The sequence below is a fragment of the Phaseolus vulgaris genome, chromosome 11, assembly GCF_051622355.1.
Source record: "Phaseolus vulgaris cultivar YP4 chromosome 11, ASM5162235v1, whole genome shotgun sequence".
NCBI classification, from domain to species: Eukaryota; Viridiplantae; Streptophyta; class Magnoliopsida; order Fabales; family Fabaceae; genus Phaseolus; species Phaseolus vulgaris.
This window is the reverse complement of record NC_143508.1, coordinates 41364268-41384005: the sequence shown is the minus strand read 5'-3', so window position 1 is coordinate 41384005 and position 19738 is coordinate 41364268. Positions and strand designations below refer to the sequence as shown.

The following is a 19738-nucleotide window of genomic DNA, read 5'->3' as shown; positions in this document are numbered from 1 at the left end:
CCCATTAAAATATACGACGGTTTCACCCTAACTGCCAAGTTACACTCAATCTCTTTGGTCCAAAATGGCTATTCCTCCCACAACCGCCGTTTTACTCCCGTTTTAATTTAAAAAATGCCACCATGTTTTGATGGACATCGAATAACAAGAAAACTGATCTATATATTTGGCATCGTAAATGGACTTTTTCCCATAGTGGAAGTCAATTATTTTTAATTGGATTTACTCAAAGATAAAGTACTATTACACACTTTAAACATAATTAAAATAAATAATATTTATTTTAAATTAATTTATTTCGTATTCAAGATAACATTGAAAATGATAGAAACACTAATGCAGAAAACACATATTACACCGGTTCTGGGAGACATTTTATACTAGTTTTATAACCGATGTAGATCCCAGCGATGTAATATATCAATCTCATATTACACCGTGGTTGTAAAAATTGTTGGAATATGTTCCAAAATTTAAATAAAATAGTGTTCCAGAAGGGACATATTACACCGGTTGAGACAAAGAACTGGTGTAATTTGTGACAAGGGTGTTATCACCATAAACAGGCACCTCCTAAACACCCAATCAAGGGAAGCCTCGTTTTATTTTCCCTGAACCACCACCGTCTACTCGACTGCTACACTGAACACATAACCCAATTCCCAACCCACACCATAGTCGTTCATCGCCTCAGCGCGTGTTGCATAGTCGGACGACGAACTTTGGAAATTTCCGCAAAGGAAAACCCTTCACCGAAATCCCTTAAGTTCTTCATCATGTTGCCTAGACCAGAACAAGCCGCTTCCGCCTCTTTTGACGATGTTTAACATTGGGTCAGAGATGAGCATCGCGCGGGTTGCATGACTATTGTTTCTGGTGTGGAAGGTGAAGAAAATGTTGAACGTGAGGTTATAGAAGGCTCTGAATGAAGGCGTGAAGGTTGTGCATGAGTTAGTGATGAAGATCGTAAAAGCAAAGAAAGATGAAATCACACCTAATGGAAGAAAAGGTGGCATTGATTTGCTGGTTCGGTTGTTGGAGGGAGGTAGGGCAAGTGGACACGGTGGTGAGTCATATAATTATAAGTATGACAATGGCTGGGAGAGACACCACATCCCTAACAATGGTGTCGTTGTTCTAGTTGTTATCGAAACATGGAGAGGAAGAAGTGTTGGTTGTGAGTAAGTTTTATTGTGCAAAAGAGAAAAATGAGGGTTTGGATTATAAGTGTTTCATAGAGCTAAATTGTTGAACTCGTGTTTGTGTTACCTGATGGGACCCACATTCGGAAAGGGAATAGAGTGACTTATTTTCCAAACAGGGCGAGGAGAATGAAGAGTTTGTAGGGGAAGGATTGCGATGAGTTTAAACCACAACGTTGGTTTGAATAAGAGAATGTTGCTAATGGTAGCTTCTCTCCTTAATCATTTTTAAAAATTTTATTAACTCACATATTACACTGGTTGAACGATCCAACCAGTGTAATATGTCAAGTAGAATTAAAAAATTTCAAAACTGTTTTGTTACTCTGTGCATGACATATTACACCGGTGTAAGATGTCATGCTCAGAATTTTTATTTTTTTTTACTTTCTACGTAACATATTACACCGGTTGGGCCATCGATCTAGTGTAATATGTGTCAAATATTTACAAAAATGTCACCGCAATTTTAGTTACACCGGTTCTCATTTAACTGATCTAATATCTACAAAGCGTTATTTGTACTAGTGAAACGGTAATATTACTATTATTAACATTCAGATTAATAGTATTATCTATATCATTAATAAATAAAGTGAATTCCTCTATTTAATGTACACAAATTCTTATCATCTTATCCTTTAAGTAGCAGTTTTTTACTTAATTTATTTTATTTATAAAATAACGTTGAAAATGATAGAAACAGTAATGATTTAAACCACATTGTCCAATTATCTCAAAAAAAATGAGGAGGGCGCAAATGTCGCAACGACGATAGTGGTGGCAGTAGAGAGAAGAGGCAAAATGATGGCAGTGAAGACCTTGAGTAATGAACCGGATGAACGAAATGAGCATTGATCCATGATAGAAAGAGCAATAAACAATGAGAGAATGTCGCAATGAGTGTGAATGTGAAGGAAGAACTTAAGAAGGTTTGCAGAGATGGAGAACCAGAGAGACGTTCACGAAGAAGACAAAACAAAAAAAATGAAAGCATAGTGGTTGGCTTCAAAATAAGGTAATTTAAGAGGTCTAAAACGGTGATGCTTCGGTAAGACTGTCGTGTTAGACCCAAGCCCATTAAAATATACGACGGTTTCACCCTAACTGCCAAGTTACACTCAATCTCTTTGGTCCAAAATGGCTATTCCTCCAACAACCGCCGTTTTACTCCCGTTTTAATTTAAAAAATGCCACCATGTTTTGATGGACATCGAATAACAATAAAACTGATCTATATATTTGGCATCGTAAATGGACTTTTTCCCATAGTGGAAGTCAATTATTTTTTATCCTGCCTGTTGACCAGAACGTTGGAACTTGCCTCGTCAAACTTGGATCGACGTGTGCACCGCTTCAACCTCCGTCCTTCGTCACAATCCACCTCAAGAACCTGCAAAAGAACAGAGCGGCGCCGCTGCGGCTGATCGCACTCCAACGCCTAAGTCAGTGACTGAACCACCAAATAATTCAAGAGCAAACACTCAAGAACTCTCAAGGAACCGTGCAATGTTCTCTCTCACAGTATGCTCAAGAACTCGCAAGCGTAAAGAAGACAATCTGAACGTGCGTACCTTGAAAGTTCGTTGGGAAACCCTTAAATACCTGGTCACTTTCTCTCTCCTGGCAGTTACGCACCTGGACACGTGGCTCGCATCCAGTCGTACACGTGCCATCATCTGAAGCCTCCTTGACTTGGGCGCTGCTTCTGACTCTCTTTTGGCTAAGTTACTTATGCATGGTACTGCCCAGTGCATAGCTAACTTGGGAGCGCGATCTCTACTACAGATGGCGAGTTAGGGTGCCTTCGTACACCTTCCCTGTGGTCTCGCCGGCCGCCTTCATAATCTGCACCACCTTCATCTTCGGCGATGTGCTTGCTCTGGCGATCTCCAATCACTTGGTCGCCTGAGTTTACATCTGGCGACTTCATCTTTAACCCGGTGATCGCCGGTTCTGGTATGATGGAGATCGGAGCACGCCAACTTAATAACTGGCGACTACACTAGCCCCCCCGACTTCCTTCCCTTCTGCCAACCTGGCGTCTCGTCAACACGCCGATACTGTAGCTTGATGCCACGTCATCACTTCCGACTACCAGGGCGGTACACAAGCCCCCCAGTCTTAAGCGAAGACTTGTCCAGCGAAAAGACTAAAAGAGTCACGTCAATACCGATCTACGTGGCACTGGCGCAGAATTTCAAGCGGTTGTACTTTCTGCTTCTCTGACGCTCCACCAAACACCTTACCCATCGCTCGACACGTGGCTTCATGAACGGTTACCTTCAGTTAACGTTTGCGCTTCCCAAACCCATTTCGAAAAACCCTTAAACCCATTTCGCTCCACTGTTCCATCACTTTCTTCGTATTCTCAGACGCTCCAACTCTCTTCTGCAAAAAAGCTCTCAACGTTCTTCAACCTCCTGAATCACCAACTTCTTCCATCACTCTTCCGATCATAAAAAGGTACTTCCTTTCCTTCTCCTGCTGGTTTTTCCTGCATTTTAACCGATTCGCATCATCCTTTAACTGTCTAGTGCATACGTTGTGGGTTGTTTTTTCCATTTCTCCTTTCTCGTAACTTAGGGCTTCGTCAACGTCACAACGAACCTACGTTCGTTCGTTTTTCACCCTTCTTCCATGATCGAGTCAGCCTCTGCGAACCCTGATCATTTTTCCTTTTCTTTTTCCTCTGCAGCTTCCGCAATGACTCGCTCAAAGATCACCCCAAATCCTCCTCCTTCATCACGAAACCCCTCCTCACAAGCACACGACCCACCGCGAGCACGTGGTGCTTCGTCTTCTCAGGCTGAGAGGCCTGCATCCTCCGGCCCCAACTTGGCTCAGGCCACTCCCCCTGTCACCGGAGGAGCCTCTGTTCCCTCCCCAGACTTCAAAAAACTGTACCCATGGGCCACCTCGACTTTGTTGAGGGAAACATCTTCTGTAAACTCTGCTGGGGCAGTTCTGCGATTGAAAAAAGGGGACGAGCCTCACCAATCATTCCATAAGGAGCACGACGAAAAGATGACGGTGCTACCTTGCCCTCCCGACATGCCGGTGTGCGTTGACGATAAGGGGGACACCGGCGGGTTGTTCTGCCTCATATACACCACCCTGTTCAAGAAGGTGAAACTTAGGTTTCCCTTCACTCGCTTTGAAAGGGAGCTTCTCACCGAGCTCGACATCGCCGCCGCCCAGCTCCATCCCAACAGCTGGGCGTTCGTACGGGCTTTCCAAATAATGTGCGACCACTTGGGGCTGCCAGCGTCAGTGGACGTTTTCTTATTTCTTTTTGAAGCCAAGCACCCAGGAGATCGCCTATGGGTAAGCTTGAACGGGATTGCTGGGAGGTCGATCCTCTCTATCTTCCAGCAATCCTACAAAGACTGGAAGGGCAAGTTTGTCCAGGTGCGCCCCAACGAGAAGGACGCCTCTCTGCTCGACGGTTTCCCCTTGTATTGGGTAAACAAGGGGAACAAAGAGTCCAAAAGTAGCTTCAGGAGGCCAAGAAGTCCTGACAGCATGGGTGCCTTGGATAAAGACCTTTGCTTCTTCTGGAAGAGTGTGGCAGATGCCAACATCACCTTCCTCACCACCACGCTCATCTGCTTCGAGTTCTTCGAGGACCAACTCGAAATTCGCATAGGTTAGAACGTCTAAGTCTTTATTCTAACATTACCTTTGTTAACTATTTCTGGGCGTCTTGTGCGTTGTGCGCAAGACTTTGGGTTTATTTTCTGCACCTTTTATCTGCTTTGCTGCATACTGCCTTATGCATTTATTTTCTCTCTGAGCTAACCCATGCATTTTTTGCTCTATGCAGATCATATGTTGGGCCAGGGCAAGCTCGCTGAACTGAGGGCGCTCCCCCGAACCCACGGGTTGGCATCGGGTTCCCAAACCGTGCCAAACTCGGTGGTGGAGATCGCCGCCGCACAGGGCCGATCGCCACCCAAAGGCCCAACTCCTCCCGATGTCCAACCCACCAACCAACGCAAAAAACTTGTCCTTAGGAAACCCAAGAGGAAAGCCCCCCAAGTAGTCCACGAGGAGGAAGAGGAAGACGACGAGGCAACTGAAGATGGCCTCGTCACGAAGAGGAAGAGGGTGGCACCTTCTTCACCATCTGCTCCACCCTGTCTTCCAACATCAACACCACCATCTACCCCTGCCCCACCTCCTACATTGCCTCTTCCACCAGCTCCCGCCTCTCCAGTCCAAGCAATTCCATTGGCGTCTGCGCCACCCTGTGGTTGAGGCCCCCGAGCCAAACTTCATGGAGGACCCCCCGAGCGCCTCCACGCCTTACGTATCAGCTGGAGGGGGTCCTCCTTCAAATGCCTCAACCGCAAACGTTGCTCCAATCGGGGATGAGGTTGCCCACAACTCTCCGATTCTGATTACTGAATCCCCGACGTCGCCACCACGCCAAGAAGCACCTGCTGAGCAACCAACTAAAGAAGATGGCGGCGAGAACCAACAACGAGCCCACCCGGTGCCTCCACAAGCAAACCTCTCCCTTGAGGTCACGAGGATGTGGGAGCCTTTCTCAGCGAAAATAAAGATGATGGCGGAGGATTTCCCCGCCATTATATCTAAAGCTGTGGAGAGCTCTACCAGGAAGCTCCAGGATGACCTCTACGCCCTTCGAACTGAGAACAGCACCATAAGGATTGAGGCGGAGAGGTTATCCTGCAATCTGACACTCGCGGAGATTGAACACTCCCGAGTAGAAGATGAAATGAGCACCGAGCTCCGGGTGGCGCGCAAGGAGGCCACCGATCTCCACCATAAGGTACAGCTCTTGGCTCAAGAGAAGATCGAGCTAGAGAGCAAGCTGGTGCCTTATCGCGTGAAAGTGGCTGACCTGGAGGCCTTGATCAAAACTGACGCCGCCAAGGTGAAGAAACTGGAACAGAGGTCAGCCGATCGGGAGGTCTTCCTGGGAAAGGTGGAGAAGGAGAGGGACGACACCATGGCTAAGCTTGCTGAAGCCAACAACGAAAAAGGGGAGATTGCTGCTGAACTGGGCCAGGTGCAGGCAGAATCCAAGAAGGTTGCTGAAGACCTTCTTCAAGCTCAGGAAACCATCGAAAAACTCAAGAAGCAAGCTGAAGAGCTGGAGCAGCAGAATGAGGGGCTGAAGGAACAAACTGAAGAACTCAAGAAACAAATTGAAGAACTTAATCTGAGTTCTGCCCAAATTCTTGCTGCTGGATTCGAGGCTGCACGGGAACAGTTCGCCTGCTTGTTCCCCGATCTGGATCTTAGCATGGTGTCCCTCAACAACGAGGTGGTGGATGGGAAGGTGGTTCCCGCTGAAGACTGATCAATTCCCTCCATCCACTACCTTTATGCTTTCCCCTTGCATATAATTGTAATGAACTTTTTTTTTTCTTTTTCTGTACATGTGCCCTGAACTGATACTTACTTAATGACAAGATCTTTGTATTTCTTCTTGTAACTTCTTTGTCGGCTTTAACTTTCCTTGCTCAATTTACTTCAAAGAAATGACTTAGCGATTTCGTAGGCACGATCTCATACTTAACTGCTTCGAACCGCTTCGATTTCGAATAACAATCACTCCAACAACTTGTAATCTCAAGATAATGAACCTTAGCGTAAAATCACTCTTCAACAACGAACTTTAACTCAACTAATGGCTTAAGACATCGTTTCACCCGATCTGCCTTGTCAAAACGGGTCTTAACTTCTCGCCATTGCTTGAACTTTTCCTGGTCGCCAAAGACTCTTGGCGATATCAGCTTCTTTCTGGCTTCGTACCTTGGCCATTGTTCCTTTATCTGGGGGTAGAGGCGCCTTTCGGATCCTTCTCTACCTCCTTGAGCTTCAGAACAAGAGACCGGGTGGCTAGGCGCTCTCTTCGAACCTACCTTAGCCACCTTCCAAACTTCTTCCACCCTCTACACCATACCTGAACTCGTTCGAGACGAGAAGGATTTTATCTTGCCTGAACTCGCTCATCGGCGAGAAGGTCTTTAACTCGCCTGAACTCGCTCATAGGCGAGAAGGTCTTTAAATCGTGCCTCTACATTGCCCCAGGGGTTGCATCTCCTCCCCCCCAGAAACACTGAGGACTTTCGCTGGTGCCTCTACATTGCCCCAGGGATTACATCTTCTCGCCCCCAGAGACACTGAGGACTTTTCACTGGTGCCTCTACATTGCCCCAAGGGTTACATCTTCTCGCCCCCAGAAACACTGAGGACTTTTCGCTCTTCCTCGCCTGCACTCGCTCGACGGTGAGGAGGTCTTTATCTTGCCTCAGAACGCGCGAGGGCGTTGAGGTCTTTTAACTGGTGCCTCCGATCGCCGAAAGACGATGAGGACTTTAACTTTAACTGGTGCCTCCGATTGCCGAAAGACGATGAGGACTTAAACTTTAACTGATGCCTCCGATCGCCGAAAGATGATGAGGACTTAAAACCTTTTAGAAAGCATGCAATATATCTTTAACTTGCCTTAAGTCACGTATAAGTGACAAGGTCTTTCTTCAAAACTTTCTGAAAACAACAAGCATGCAATCTAAAACAACTTAAACTTTGAAAACTTCTCTTTATTGGGTGGCCTCGTTAAAAACCCTCCTTAGGGAAAAAAGAGTGCCCCCTTCAAACTGTTTGACAGAGACATTGTAGTATAACTTCGTGTTTGTCTTTACTTACAAAGCTTCTTAACTGTAATACAACTTGAGGTGCGTGGCGTTCCAAGTGCGAGGAATCGCCCCTCCTTCCAATGTCTCTAAGCGGTAGGCGCCGTTCCCGAGCGCCTCGGTTATTCTGAACGGTCCCGTCCACTTGGGCGACAGTTTATTCTCCATCTCGTACTGGTGGGCTTTCCTCATCACCAGGTCGCCTTCTCTAAACTGCCTCGGCATCACCTTCGAGTTATATCTTCGTTCAATCCTTCTCTTCACCGCTTCAGCCTTCAATCTCGCCTCTTACCTGACTTCATCCAGTAGATCCAGGTTCAACCTTCTCTCCTCATTCGAGTCTTCCTCTACGAAGTTTTGGAATCTCGGCGAGCTCTCCTGGATCTTCACTGGAATCATTGCGTCACACCCATAGACCAAGCTGAACGGGGTCTCATGGGTTCCTGACTGCTGGGTGGTGTGGTACGCCCAGATTATACGGGGTACCTCCTCAGCCCAGCTTCCTTTGGCTTTCTCTAGCCTTCTCTTCAAACCCCTCAGCAACACCCGATTAGCTGACTCTACTTGGCCATTTGTCTGAGGGTGCTCGACGGATGCAAACACTTGTTGAATTCCCACCCCTTCGCACAGCTTCTTCAACAGGTGGCTTGCAAACTGAGTCCCATTGTCCGACACCAGGCGCTTGGGCACACCAAACCGGCACACAATGTTCTTCCACACGAAACCTTCGATCTTGTGTGCGGTGATCTGGGCCACGGGTTCTGCTTCGATCCACTTGGTGAAATACTCAATCGCCACCACCAAGTACTTCATCTGCCTGATCGCCAGCGGGAATGGTCCCAGGATGTCGATTCCCCAAGTATGAAACGGCCAAGGGCTGTAAATCGACTTCAACTCCTCGGGAGGCGCCTTGTGCCAATCGGCGTGCTGTTGGCATTGTTTGCAACACTGTCATACTTCTTGCAATCTTCTCTCATCGTTGGCCAGTAGTACCCTGCACGGAGAGTCCTTGCGGCCAGAGCTCGACCCCCGACGTGGCTTCCGCATATCCCTTCGTGGAGCTCTGCCATGATTCTCGTGCATTTCTCGCCATGCACACATTCCAGGAGTGGGTGAGTGAACCCAAACCTGTACAACTCGCCATCAATCAGTGTGAACTTGCTAGAATTCTTCTTTATCTTCCTAGCCTCTGTCGGATCCAGCGGGAGAAGGCCATCTGCCAGGCACCGCTTGTACTGTGTTATCCAGGTGTCTGGCTCATGGGTAGCGCAGACCTGCGTCATGTTCACCTTCTCTCCTCGACATGCTCTAATTCTCGGCGATCTCAATGTTTCTTGCGTCAAAGACTTGTGACTTCTTGCCGCTTTTTCCGTCGACCTGCTTATCTGAAGAACCAGGTGATCTGCTACAAATGCTCTCGGCGTCTTTAGAGTTTCTTGAATCACCGTCCTCTGTCTACCCCCCTTGCCTGAACTGGCGAGCTTAGCCAGCAAGTCAGCTCGGGCATTCTGCTCTCTGGGCACATGCACCACTTCAAAGGAGGCAAAGGAACTCTTCAATTCCTGCACATACTCCAGGTAAGCCGCCATTTGTGGATCTTTAGCCTGGAACTCGCCTGTTACTTGCCCTGTGACTAGCAGCGAGTCACTCTTAGCCATCAACACCCTCGCTCCCATCTCTTTTGCCAGCAAGATCCCGGCGATCAGCGCCTCATATTCTGCTTGATTGTTGCTGGCTTTGAAGGCAAACCTCAAAGATTGTTCGATCAGCACGCCGTTGAATCCTTCCAAAATGACTCCAGCACCGCTACCCTGCTGGTTCGACGATCCATCCACCGAGAGCACCCAACGGAAATCGTCCCCTTCAACTCGTGTCGCCTCAGATGAGAGCTCGACTACGAAATCTGCGAAGATTTGCCCCTTAATCGGGCCTCGGGGCTCATACTTAATATCAAACTCTGACAGCTCTATTGCCCACTTCACCATCCTTCCCGCAACGTCGGGCTTCTTCAAGACCTTCTGGATGGGCAGGTCAGTCATCACCAGAATTGTGAAGCTATGGAAATAGTGGCGCAACCTCCTCGCCGAAAATACCACAGCTAGCGCAGCCTTCTCCAGGGCCTGATATCTCGTTTCGGGGCCCTGCAGCACCTTACTAACGAAATAAATAGGCTTTTGAGCCTGATCTTGATCCTGGGCGAGCACCGCACTCACCGCCCTCTCAGTTACAGCAAAATACAACCTGAGAGGGGTTCCCACCAGCGATTTACACAAGACCGGTGGGCTCGCCAGATACTCCTTCAGTTTGACGAAGGCTTCCTCGCACTCCTTCGTCCAAGCAAACTTGTTATTCCTCCTTAAGCATTGAAATAGGGATGTCCCTTCTCTCCGCTAGCTAACACGAAGCAAGACAGGGCGGCCATCCGACCTGTTAGCTGTTGTACTTCCTTCACGGTAGCTGGGCTCCTCATCGCCAAGATGGCGGCACACTTATCCGGGTTGGCTTCTATTCCCCTTTCAGTTAAGAGGAAACCCAAAAACTTTCCAGCCTCCACGCCGAAAATGCATTTCTCTGGATTCAGCTTCAATTTGAACTTGGCGATCGTCGTGAACAATTCCTCCATGTCTGCAACGTGCTTGCTTTTTTCCGGCGAGGTCACGACCATGTCATCAACGTACGCTTGCACATTCCTTCCCAGCATTAGTGCAAGTACTCGATCCATCAACCTCTGGTACGTGGCCCCCGCGTTCTTCAGCCCAAATGGCATCACCTTATAGCAGTAGCACGATCTCTCGGTCATGAAGGCAGTCTTCTCTTCATCCATGGGATGCATCTTGATCTGATTATACCCCGAGAAAGTATCCAGGAAGCTCAACAACTTACACCCTGCAGCACTATCCACCAGGGCGTCTATGCTTGGTAAAGGATATAAATCCTTTGGGCAAGCCTTGTTCAGATCAGTGAAATCGACGCACATGCGCCATTTCCCATTACTCTTCTTCACCAGCACGACATTTGCCAACCATTCAGGGTACTGAACTTCCCTGATGTGGCCTGCAGCGAGGAGTTTCTGTGTTTCGTCCCTAATCGCTTGCCTCCTCTCCTCGTTGAACTTTCTTCTTCTTTTTCGCACTGGTCTCACCAAATTGTCCATCGCCAGATGATGGCACAAGAAGTCGGGATCGATCCCGGGCATGTCCGAAGCAGACCATGCAAACGCATCCAGATGTCGTTCTATCACCTTGGCGATCTGGTCCTGTAGCTCAACCTCCAGGGATCTTCCCAGCTTGAAGATTTTTCCCCCGATCTCTCTCTCGAGCCACTGCTCGACGGGTTTTGGTCTGGTTTCTCTGGCGATCACTGCCTTGGCGATTCCCAGTTCTCTCGCTTCCTCAGGGCGATTCCTTGCCTCTTCTTCCTCTAGACCGGCGTTCCGCTCCCCCAGATCAGCATCCACCATCTCTACGTCTCTTCCGGCGGTCTCTTCTATTATCGTCGACCTGGGCTTTACACCAGGAGGCGGGGTGGTTGTTACGTAACTCATCGATCTTTTGTTTTTCAGGCTATTCTCATAGCACTTCTTTGCTTCTTTCTGATCGGATTTGATGGTGATCACCACCCCCTCCATAGACGGCAACTTCACCTTCATGTGCCGAGTCGACGGTATAGCGCCTATCCGATTGAGCGTGGGCCTTCCCAACAGGATGTTGTAGGCTGAAGGAGCGTTTACAACAAGGTATTTGATTTTCTCTGTTCTTGAACCCGCCTCATCTGTAAACGTAGTCCTCAACTCTATGTACCCCCTGACCTCCACCTGGTCACCAGCGAAACCATACAAACACCCTCCATAGGGCCTCAGCTGGTCAAGGGGCAGCTCCAACTGCGTGAAAGTTGGCCAGAACATCACGTCTACCGAGCTTCCTTGGTCCACCAGAACCCTGTGGACCTTTCTTCCTGCTGTGATCAACGAGATGACTATGGGATCGTTGTCAAGAGGCACAACGTCTCGAAGATCCTGCTTGGTGAATGTAATGTCCACTTCCGGCGAGTGATCTTCAAACATATCCACCGTCATCACAGACCTCGCGTACCTCTTCCTCTGTGATGCGGTGCATCCACCCCCTGAGAAACCCCCTGCAATGGTGTGGATTTCCCCGTGCGTGGGCATCTCGTGCTGTTGAGCTTCTCCACCTGCTGGTTGGGAGCTCGACGCGCCCCCCGTCCTTCTATTCAGCAAATAGTCATTTAGGAACCCGCTCTTAACCAGATCGTCGAGCTGGTATCCTAAAGCCAAGCACGAATCCACTGTGTGACCAAAGCCCTGGTGAAACTCACACCAGGCGTCTGGCTTTGATCCCAGCACCTTGTCGCCCACCTTCTCTGGCGCTTTCAACCTAGCAGATATATTGGGAATGGCGATCAGGTCCACCAATCCCATGACAAACTTGTGCTTAGGTGGGCGATTGTATTCCTGGCGTGCTGGTTGCTGGCACCCTTGGCTCCTGCCCTTGTTCTTCCTTGGATCATAAGGATGGCGAGTCCTCTGATCCCTTCTGGCCGCCGCTGTCTCCAGCACCCTCTGTGGCTGGATCCTCGTCTGGGCGCGTGGCCTAGCGGGAGCCACGCTTCCCCTCTTCTCGGCGACTTCACTCTCGTCGGCGATCCACCGCAAGTCGCCTAACCTCAGCAAACGTGGCGGGGTGAGCCCTGATCAATGCCTTGCAGAATGGTCCCGGTAGGACGCCCTTCTTAAATGCATAGACCAGCATTTCTTCATCTTTAGCCGGCGATCTGACCATCTGCGCCCCAAAGCGATTCAAGTAGTCCCTGAGGGACTCTCCTTGATATTGCCTTATATCAAACAAATCGTAAGACACCCTGGGCGGTGCCTTATTCACGATGTACTGCTCGACGAAAATCTTCGAGAACTGTTGGAAATTGGTTATGTGACCGTTAGGCAGGCTCACAAACCACTCCAACGCCGTTCCCTGGAGTGTGCTCACGAACATCTTGCAGTATACGGCGTCTGATCCTCCTGACAGCATCATCTGCGTATGGAACGTGGTGAGATGAGCCTCAGGATCCTCCACGCCGGTAAAAACAGCCTTAACAGGTACCACACTCGCAGGAATAGGCGTGTCAGTAATCGCCTGAGCGAAAGGCATAGGAAAAACACGAGGTGGTGTTGATGGCGCGACCTCTTCAACAATAGGACGCCCTTGCTGCTCCTGAAGAGCTTGACGCAGCTCTTCAGTCACCTTGCTTAGCTCATCATTTCTGGCCCGAGAGGCGGCCAGGTCCTCATGCATTCTCGCCTGTTCTATGCGCGAGGCTTCCACAGTTGCCTGCAACGAGCGCATAATCTCTACCATCTGCGCCATGGTCATGGCGGCGGCGCCTTCAGCAGCAACGGGTGCAACTGGACTTGAACGGTTGCTTCTCATTTTTCTCATGAAAACTTAGCAAATCACAGAGAGTAATGAGCAACACTTCCTTCAGCGACGATCGACTCAGCGATCAATCGGTCAAAACTTCGCAGAACTTCGCAAGAAAACTTAAGAATACAGAAAATCTCCACAGAAACCTGCAACTCCACCAGAAACCACCGTTTCTCCCACGACAAACCAAACGAGTCAAAGAACTCAAACTTCACCGATCAAATCTCGCGCAAACAGCAGGAAACTTCACTTCACCGAACAAAAACCCAAACGAACGGTGGAAAACGCGAAATCACCGAACAAAACCTAGATGAACAGCGAACAGCGGTTGCACCAGCACACAACCACACAGAAAACTACGAAAACCTCCAAGAACTCACGTTGTGGATGGGAACAGGTTTTACACGGCCCCACGGTGGGCGCCTGATGATCCTGCCTGTTGACCAGAACGTTGGAACTTGCCTCGTCAAACTTGGATCGACGTGTGCACCGCTTCAACCTCCGTCCTTCATCACGATCCACCTCAAGAACCTGCAAAAGAACAGAGCGGCGCCGCTGCGGCCGATCGCACTCCAACGCCCAAGTCAGTGACTGAACCACCAAATAATTCAAGAGCAAACACTCAAGAACTCTCAAGGAACCGTGCAATGTTCTCTCTCACAGTATGCTCAAGAACTCGCAAGCGTAAAGAAGACAATCTGAACGTGCGTACCTTGAAAGTTCGTTGGGAAACCCTTAAATACCTGGTCACTTTCTCTCTCCTGGCAGTTACGCACCTGGACACGTGGCTCGCATCCAGTCGTACACGTGCCATCATCTGGAGCCTCCTTGACTTGGGCGCTGCTTCTGACTCTCTTTTGGCTAAGTTACTTATGCATGGTACTGCCCAGTGCATAGCTAACTTGGGAGCGCGATCTCTACTAGAATTGGCGAGTTAGGATGCCTTCGTACACCTTCCCTGTGGTCTCGCCGGCCGCCTTCATAATCTGCACCACCTTCATCTTCGGCGATGTGCTTGCTCTGGCGATCTCCAATCACTTGGTCGCCTGAGTTTACATCTGGCGACTTCATCTTTAACCCGGTGATCGCCGGTTCTGGTATGCTGGAGATCGGAGCACGCCAACTTAATAACTGGCGACTACACGAGCCCCCCGACTTCCTTCCCTTCTGCCAACCTGGCGTCTCGTCAACACGCCGATACTGTAGCTTGATGCCACGTCATCACTTCCGACTACCAAGGCGGTACACTTTTTATTTGGATTTACTCAAAGATAAAGTACTATTACACACTTTAAACATAATTAAAATAAATAATATTTATTTTAAATTAATTTATTTCGTATTCAAGATAACATTGAAAATGATAGAAACACTAATGCAGAAAACACATATTACACCGGTTCTGGGAGACATTTTATACTGGTTCTATAACCGATGTAGATCCCAGTGATGTAATATATCAATCTCATATTACACCGGGGTTGTAAAAATTGTTGGAATATGTTCCAAAATTTAAATAAAATAGTGTTCCAGAAGGGACATATTACACCGGTTGAGACAAACAACTGGTGTAATATATGACAAGGGTGTTATCACCATAAACAGGCACCTCCTAAACACCCAATCAAGGGATGCCTCGTTTCATTTTCCCTGAACCACCACCGTCTACTCGACTGCTACACTGAACACATAACCCAATTCCCAACCCACACCATAGTCGTTCACCGCCTCAGCGCGTGTTGCATAGTCGGACGACGAACTTTGGAAATTTCCCTAAAGGAAAACCCTTCACCGAAATCCCTTAAGTTCTTCATCATGTTGCCTAGACCAGAACAAGCCGCTTCCGCCTCTTTTGACGATGTGTAACATTGGGTCGGAGATGAGCATCGCGCGGGTTGCATGACTATTGTTTCTGGTGTGGAAGGTGAAGAAAATGTTGAACGTGAGGTTAGAGAAGGCTCTGAATGAAGGCGTGAAGGTTGTGCATGAGTTAGTGATGAAGATCGTAAAAGCAAAGAAAGATGAAATCACACCTAATGGAAGAAAAGGTGGCATTGATTTGCTGGTTCGGTTGTTGGAGGGAGGTAGGGCAAGTGGACACGGTGGTGAGTCATATAATTATAAGTATGATAATGGCTGGGAGAGACACCACATCCCTAACAATGGTGTCGTTGTTCTAGTTGTTATCGAAACATGGAGAGGAAGAAGTGTTGGTTGTGAGTAAGTTTTATTGTGCAAAAGAGAAAAATGAGGGTTTGGATTATAAGTGTTTCATAGAGCTAAATTGTTGAACTCGTGTTTGTGTTACCTGATGGGACCCACATTCGGAAAGGGAATAGAGTGACTTATTTTCCAAACAGGGCGAGGAGAATGAAGAGTTTGTATGGGAAGGATTGCGATGAGTTTAAACCACAACGTTGGTTTGAATAAGAGAATGTTGCTAATGGTAGCTTCTCTCCTTAATCATTTTTAAAAATTTTATTAACTCACATATTACACTGGTTGGACTATCCAACCGGTGTAATATGTCAAGTAGAATTAAAAAATTTCAAAACTGTTTTCTTACTCTGTGCATGACATATTACACCGGTGTAAGATGTCATGCTCAGAATTTTATTTTTTTTACTTTGTACATAACATATTACACCGGTTGGGCCATCCATCTAGTGTAATATGTGTCAAATATTTACAAAAATGTCACCGCAATTTTAGTTACACCGGTTCTCATTTAACTGATATAATATCTACAAAGCGTTATTTATACTAGTGAAACGGTAATATTACTATTATTAACATTCAGATTAATAGTAGTATCTATAACATTAATAAATAAAGTGAATTCCTCTATTTAATGTACACAAATTCTTATCATCGTATCCTTTAAGTAGCAATTTTTTACTTAATTTATTTTATTTATAAAATAACATTGAAAATGATAGAAACGGTAATGAATTAAACCACATTGTCCAATTTGATATTATTAAAACGTTAATTAATTCATATGTTTAAAATGATCGCATATTACTTTAATAAAAGACAATTGTGTTGTATACTTTAAACATATGTTGTATATGTTTAAAATGATCGCATATTACATTGAAAATGATAGAAATACTAATGCAGAAAACACATATTACACCGGTTCTGGGAGACATTTTACACTGGTTCTATAACCGATGTAGATCCCAGCGATGTAATATATCAATCTCATATTACACCGGGGTTGTAAAAATTGTTGGAATATGTTCCAAAATTTAAATAAAATAGTCTAAGTAGTTGGAATGATGTAGAAGAGAAATTCCTACACAGATTCTTCCCACTCTCTCGATATATCAAGGCTAAGTCTGATATCTCCACATTCAGGCAAGGACCAGATGAACCTTTTTGTGAAGCTTGGGAAGGCTTGAAAGTGATGTTAAGCAGATGTCCTAATCATGGCTTTGAGGATATAGTTCAGTTGAACATATTCCATAATAGTTTGAGGCCTGATACTAAAATGATATTGGATGCTGCAGCAGGAGGTACAATGATGAGTGTTGATGCAGAGCAAGCTACAAGAACATTGATGCCTTAGCCTCAACAGATTACCAAGCTCAACATGATAGATATACAATGCAAAAGAAAGGGGTGTTGGATCTTAGTACTTTAGATGCAATTATAGCACAAAACAAGATTTTGACTCAGCAAATTGAGGCATTAACCAAGCAAATGTCAAAACTGCCTCAACAATTACATGCAATAAATTCTCCTTCAATTCAGAATCAAGCTTTGAATTGTGATTTTTGTGAGGGAGATAATCTTAATGGCCAATGCTCTTACCAAAATCCATCAGAGGAAGAGGTTCAGTATATGAATAATCAAGGAAGGCAAAGTGGCTTTGCATATAATTATCCAAATAGCATGACTCAAGGATGGAGGAATAATCCAAATCAAGGATTTGGGTGGAAGCAAGAGGTTGGATCATCTAACAGACAAGCTCCTTATTCGCAGCAACCACATTATCCTTCCGTTCATGAGAGAACATCCAAATTGGAGGATACTATTGAGAAATTCATGCAAGCCTCTCTATCTAATCAGAGAAATACCGAAGCATCAATAAAAATTTAGAGACACAGGTGGGGCAGCTGGCTAAACAGTTAGCTGATAATCAAGGAAGACAATTTTCAGCAAATACACAAACCAATCCCCAAGGAGCATTGCATGTCTATCACTACCAGAAATGGGAAAGTTATAGGAAAAGGAATTGGGAAAAACTTAGTTGTTGAGGAGGAGGTTTTAAAAGATAAAGAGAGTGAAAAAGAACAGATTGAGTGTGAGGGAGGAGAAAGAAGGAATAAGGAAGATGTTGTAGATATTGGTGAGAAAAAAAAGTGAAAAACAAGAGAGGAGTGTTCCTAGAAAAGATGTACCTTATCCACATGCACCTACAAAGAAATGCAAAGAAAGGAAATTTGCAAGATTTATGGATATTCTCAAAAGATTGCAAATTAACATTCCTTTTACTGAAGCTTTAAAGCAGATGCCTACATATGCTCAATTCATGAAGGAATTATTGACAAAGAAAAGAAAATTCAATGACCAGGAGATAGTTGAATTGGAAGCTGGATGCAGTGCTATAATTCAAAAATCATTACCACATAAATCCAGAGATCCTGGGAGTTTCACTTTGCCAGTTACCATAGGAAATCTTACTGTTGAAAAGGCATTATTGAATCTTGGAGCTAGTATTAATTTGATGCCTTTATCAATGCTGAAGAAAATTGGAGATGTAGAAGTGAAACCAACAAGAATGACTTTGCAGTTGGCTGATAGATCAATCAAATATCCACATGGAATAGTTGAAGATCTGTTGGTAAAGGTAGATAAATTTCTATTCCCAATAGATTTTGTTGTAATGGATATTGAAGAAGATGTTGAAGTACCTTTGATATTGGGAAGACCATTCATGAAAACTGCCAAAGTTATAATTGATGTAGACAAAGGAAAATTGAAGGTTTGTGTTCTAGATGAAGAAGTAAGCTTTAATGTTTTTGAAGCACAGAAGTATTCAAATGATCATAAAGAGTGTTTCAGAGTGGATATGAATGTTGTTGAACCTTCAATGATGTTAATCAGACGTCAAGCTATATGACGTTAAACGAACATTTGCTAGGAGGCAACCCGGTGTTTTGTTTTGAAATGTGTCTTTAATTTTTGTTTTGATTTAGTAGTATGTTTTAATATTTGATGTCTTTAAAACCAGTTTGATATCTGAAATGGTCATGCGGGTTTGAAATGTTAGGTGAAATGAATGGATGGAAGAAAGCTTAGAAAGGTTTGAAACTTTTGGCAAAGACAAAATGAAAATTTTCAAGAAAATTTCATTGCAGGGTAATTTTAGCTTAAGCTATAACTTTTAGCCTAAGCTAGATATGCAGAAAAAGAAAAAAAAAATTGTTCTGCAAATTTCGCTTGAGCTAAACTGGTCTAGCTTGAGCTAGAAAACTCTGTTGGTCTCGGCAAACCTTTAGCTTGAGCTAAAACGGTCTAGCTTGAGGTAGAAAAAATTGATGCTCTCTGCCAAACTTTAGCCTGAGCTAAAATGATCTAGCTTGAGCTAAACAAATTTGTTGCTCTCGGCCAAGTTTTAGCCTGAGCTAAACTAATCTAGCTTGAGCTAAACAAATTTGTTGCTCTCTGCCAAACTTTAGCCTAAGCTAAAAAGATCTAGCCTAAGCTAGTGAGTTTTTACATAAAAAAAAAAACTGTAGCATTTTGAAATCACATTTGAAATCCCTGCACCCTAACTCATTTCATTCAAGCGTTCCCAGTTTTAAAAAAATTCATCCCAAAAGCTTTCATACTCATTCTAACATTTCATCTACATTTCTATTATCACGGTAAGTAGTGCTTTATGTATAAATCTATCATCTCCATAGCCATCATTGTTGCCTTCTCCATTCATTTTAAGATTTCATTGCTAAATTGCTATAAACTCAAAGATTCAATCTTGTTGATATTTAAATGTTTTGATGTTGAATATGATTGTTATTTTGAGTTTATCCAAAGTTAAGCACTGTCTTCCATAGATTAAATACCAAAAATTACTCATTCAATGGCATTCTATATCATGCATACCAAGTGTTTGTTAAAATGTCAATCAAATAGAACACTTTGGTTTGAGACGAAGGATATCGCGATCAGAGTTGATGGATGAAGTCTCACCCAGCAGGATTGCGGAGGCCCACGGATATAGTCGTTTGTAGTCTGGAAGAGGCTTCACCATCGCGCTGGTTTGTGGTGGGTTTGGTTGTGGTTGGCTAGGACGAGAGGACGCGGGTCTCGCGACTCGGTCGGAAGGGACGCTAGGATCCCTTGGGGGGTCGCGGGAAGAGGAAGGGTTTTCCCTACAGGTTTTCGTCGGAGGGTTGCGAGGAGATGGAGGAGG

General features: G+C 45.6%; 1 protein-coding gene and 1 pseudogene across 1 annotated transcript; one reads left to right on the top strand and one right to left on the bottom strand.

The window, feature by feature from the left end:
- Window positions 1-16646: 16646 nt before the first annotated feature.
- LOC137811517 (small nucleolar RNA R71) lies at window positions 16647-16752 on the bottom strand (annotated as a pseudogene).
- Window positions 16753-17511: 759 nt separating this feature from the next.
- LOC137806990 (uncharacterized) lies at window positions 17512-18442 on the top strand. Its single transcript, XM_068607401.2, has 2 exons — window positions 17512-17668; window positions 17820-18442. Exons 1-2 carry the CDS (start codon window positions 17512-17514, stop codon window positions 18440-18442), a joined length of 780 nt encoding a protein of 259 aa, XP_068463502.2.
- Window positions 18443-19738: the final 1296 nt, after the last annotated feature.